The 4,702-nt window shown below is 31.5% G+C and overlaps 1 protein-coding gene across 1 annotated transcript; it reads right to left on the minus strand.

The window, feature by feature from the left end:
• Nucleotides 1-3,861: 3,861 nt before the first annotated feature.
• LOC133806507 (uncharacterized) lies at nt 3,862-4,461 on the minus strand. Its single transcript, XM_062244599.1, has one exon. The coding sequence runs from the start codon at nt 4,459-4,461 to the stop codon at nt 3,862-3,864; it is 600 nt and encodes a 199-aa protein (XP_062100583.1).
• Between the last annotated feature and the right edge of the window lie 241 nt (nt 4,462-4,702).

Below are 4,702 nucleotides of genomic sequence, written 5' to 3' on the forward strand. Positions count from 1 at the left end.
GAAATTAAAAAATTTATTTAATAAAAGTTTTTACAATTAATAATGATTAATTAAAAATTACTACATATCTTATAATAATTTATTTTTTAATTAATTAAATAATAAAATTTTGATTCAACATTATTTAATTAAATAATTTAATTTAATAAGTCTTTAAAATTAATAATGATTAATTAAATAAATAAGAAATTATTTTAATTTATTTATTAAATATTATTATCTAATATTAACTAATATTAAATTATTTGAATATAGAAATTAAAAAATTTATTTAATAGAAGTTTTTACAATTAATAATGATTAATTAAAAATTACTACATATCTTATAATAATTTATTTTTTAATTTTTAATTAATTAAATAATAAAATTTTGATTCAACATTATTTAATTAAATAATTTAATTTAATAAGTCTTTAAAATTAATAATGATTAATTAAATAAATAATAAATTATTATAAGAAATTATTTTAATTTATTTATTAAATATTATTATCTAATATTAACTAATATTAAATTATTTGAATATAGAAATTAAAAAATTTATTTAATAAAAGTTTTTACAATTAATAATGATTAATTAAAAATTACTACATATCTTATAATAATTTATTTTTTAATTTTTTAATTAATTAAATAATAAAAGTTTGATTTAACATTATTTAATTAAATAATTTAATTTAATTTTTTTATTAAATAACATTATCTAATTGAATAATTTAATTTAATTTAATACAAATCTTAAAAATTAATAATGATTAATTAAATAGTTAATATTATTAATTATATAATTTAATAGTTAATGTTATCTAATTAATAATATTAACTATTATTAAATTATTTTAATATAGAAATTAAAAAAATTATTTAATAAAAGTTTTTACAATTAATAATAATTAATTAAAATTACTACATATCTTATAATAATTTATTTTTTTTGTCCCGGTATGCTTGTGATTGATGGTTGTTGATTACAACCATCAATTATAGGGATATCGACACAGAAATGATAAGTTTAAAGTATTAACAATAAAATAATGAATGAATTTTTTTTTAATTTGAATAACATTATCTAATAAAACATCATAAAATAACACAAGATATTATAATATTAACTATTATTAAATTATTTTAATATTGAAATTAAAAAATTTATTTAATAAAAGTTTTTACAATTAATAATGATTAATTAAAAATTACTACATATCTTATAATAATTTATTTTTTCTGTCCCGATATGCTTGTGATTGATGGTTGTTGACTACAACCATCGATTACAGGGATATCGGCACAGAAATGATAAGTTTAAAGTATTAACAATAAAATAATGAAATGATTTTTTTTTTTTAATTTGAATAACATTATTTAATAAAACATCATAAAATAGCATAAGATATTATAATATTGCATAAGATTTAAAAAATGATAACAAATTTTTTTGTTGTCCATTCCTATTCACATTACTAAAACTCAGAGGCTCTTGTAACACTCTAGATGGCGATTGACAAGACTTGGACAACATTGAGAAATCGTGTTTGTCAAGAATATTGGAATGGTCTAGAATATTTTTTGAGGATGGCCTCGGAATATAAGGATTCTGATGGAAGAATTAGGTGTCCGTGTGTCAGATGCATAAATAATAGGCTTGAAATTTTACCTGTTGTCGAAGCACATGTATTCGATATGGGATTTTATCAAGGTTATGAGAGGTGGATTTATCATGGGGAAGCGGAACTAGATGTTGTTGATGAGGCAGTTGATGATGATGAAGTTGACGAGATGATTCCCATAGTGGAGGACTTCCTCTTACCGACAACTGAGCAAGTAGACAATAGTGGCGCAAGTCAATATTACGATGAGCTATTTGAGGAGATTGAAGCTGAGTTGTATCCTGGATGTGATTGGATTTCTTCCCTTAACTTCTTAGCTAAGCTATTACATTTGAAAGTTAGAGGGAAGATTCCTAACAACATATTCGATGAATTATTGAAGTTGTTAAAGCTTTCCTTTCCGAAGGAAAATAAAATTCCATCAACGTACTACGAGGCTAAAAAGAGATTGAAGAAATTAGGGTTGGGATACGAGTCGATTCATTTGTGCCAATATGATTGCTGTTTATTTTACAAAGAGCATGCAAACAAAGAGGAATGTCCAGTTTGCGGAACTAGTCGATGGGTTACTTTTGAAAAAACTAAAGGAAAAAAGGTGCCGCATAAGGTGATGCGTTACTTTCCATTGACACCCCAGTTGAAAAGACTATATAGCTCAAGGCTTACAGCGAAGGACATGCTATGGCACCACACTGGGAAATCGAAAGATGATGGAGTGATGCGACTCCCGGTGGATGGGACGGCATGGAAGAACTTTGACGTTAATCATCCTGGTTTTGCAAGTGATCCTAGGAATGTCCGTTTAGGCTTAGCTGCTGATGGTTTTAATCTATTTGGCAACATGAACTTGGCATACAACATGTGGTCTATGGTGTTGGCGAACTATAATCTTCCACCTTGGTTATGTATGAAAGACAACAATTTGATGCTGACCATCCTTATTCCTAGTCCAAAATCACCGGGTAAGGACATAGATGTATTTCTAAGACCATTGGTGGATGAGTTGAAGGACTTGTGGGCTAACGGAGTTGTTACGAGAGATAGTACGACCAACACTATGTTCAAGCTGTGCGCAGCCCTTTTATGGACAGTCAATAATTTTCCAGCTCGAAGTAGTTTTTCTGGATGGAGTGGTCAGGGATACAAAGCTTGTCCTACATGTAATGAAGACACATCTTCCATTCAAGTGATCGGTAAGACATCTTATGTTGGTCACAGAAGATTCTTGCCCAGTACACATCGAATGAGACGGAACACTGAGTTCGATGGACAAATTGAGAGAAGTCGTCCTCCTAAACGATTTACTTGTGAGGAAATATTAGAACAAGTGAACAACCTTCCACCCCAAGTTCCTGGAAAACACTTGCAGTTTGGAGGTGTGAAACGTAGAAGAGTTGCGGAAGATAGAAATTGGAGGAAAAAAAGCATCTTCTACGAGCTTGATTATTGGAGTACAAACATTTTAAAACATAACATTGATGTCATGCATGTCGAAAAAAATGTGTGTGATAGTCTCCTCGGCACAATCTTGGACAATGATAAGTCTAAGGACACCACTAATGCAAGATATGATTTGAAGAAGATGGGAGTAAGGGAATCATTGTGGATTTATGAAGATGAGAGTGGAAAGTTGATGAAGCCGCATGCTTCTTACGTGTTAACTCCTGCTCAGAGAAAACAATTTTGTCAATTTATTAAAGAAGTGAAATTTCCAGATGGCTTTTGTTCAAATTTGAAGAAAAAAGTAATCGAGAATGAAACAAATATCATTGGGTTGAAATCCCACGATTGTTATGTTATAATGCAACGATTATTGTCTGTGGGTGTTCGCAAGTTTCTCCCAAAAGATATATCGACCACCATTTCTGAATTATGTAGTGTTGACGCCGTTTTTCGTCAACAGTGAAAGGAGAGCACGTAAACAATAACTGATAATGGCCAATTTTTTTTTTTTTGATAAAATAATAAGCTTTATTCTCAAACTTCATTCAACAATACATCCATAATAGAGGATGGGATCTCCCCAACCTTGAATGTACGATCAGCAGGGAAACAAGATGCTCTAGCTAATGCATGAGCAACCTTATTTGCGGACCGTTTAACAAACACAATAGAAATATCACTACTCATTTGCCTCAAGGATTTACATTCTAGGACAATATCACCAAAATAAGAGGGCATAGGAGCATTGCTACGAAGAGCTTGAACCACCAAGAGGCAATCTATTTCAATTGTAACCTTTGACCAATTTTTCTATTTGATCCAACTTAAAGCCTCCCTAATCCCCATTATCTCGGCTAGTTCTGGAGACATTGACCCCTGTTTACAACTAGTTATTGCCTCAATAGGATGCCCTGTTTCATTTCTAGCAATACAAGCGTAACTGAATGTGCCCATCTCGGAGAAGATAGCTGCATCCACGTTTATTTTTATACCTTCACCAAGTGGTTTCTGCCAGGTGTCTGCGCCATCTGCATTGGTCAAGAAGGCAGCAAGTGGCACTTCAGCCTTGTTTTGAGCCTGAATCCACTGATTGAGCATTGACTTGGACAACAAATTTACTGAAGCTAGAGACCCCTTTTTATTATGCCACACAAGGTTATTACGTGTTCGCCATATGCCCCAACACAGAGAAGCAATATTTTGTCTACCATCCTCATCATTATTGTTCAGGCTTTGATCCAACCAGATGGCAAACGATCCAAAGAAAGGACTTTCAACACCCAACCCAGATCTCCTCCAACAATTCTGAACAAAGGGACAGTTGATAAGGCAGTGTGTGATGGATTCAGGTTCACAGGGGCAATAAGGGCAACTCTGCTCAACATCAACATGTTTCAGACGAAGTTGCATTCTTGTGGGAAGACAACCTGTTGCTGCATGCCATAGCAAGTCTTTCACCTTGGGAGGACTTCGGAGCTTCCATAACTTTACCCAGAGATCTGCTTATGAAGCCATAGCCGCAACCTCCTTCCTTTCTTGCAAGATGCGATATAAACTCTTGACTGAGAAATTACCAGATTTTTCAAGAGCCCAATACCATGTGTCGTCCGTGCTGGTACTGCTTAGTGGAATGCTCAGAATAATATGGGCG

The sequence above is a fragment of the Humulus lupulus genome, chromosome X (genome assembly GCF_963169125.1).
Source record: "Humulus lupulus chromosome X, drHumLupu1.1, whole genome shotgun sequence".
Taxonomy (NCBI): Eukaryota; Viridiplantae; Streptophyta; class Magnoliopsida; order Rosales; family Cannabaceae; genus Humulus; species Humulus lupulus.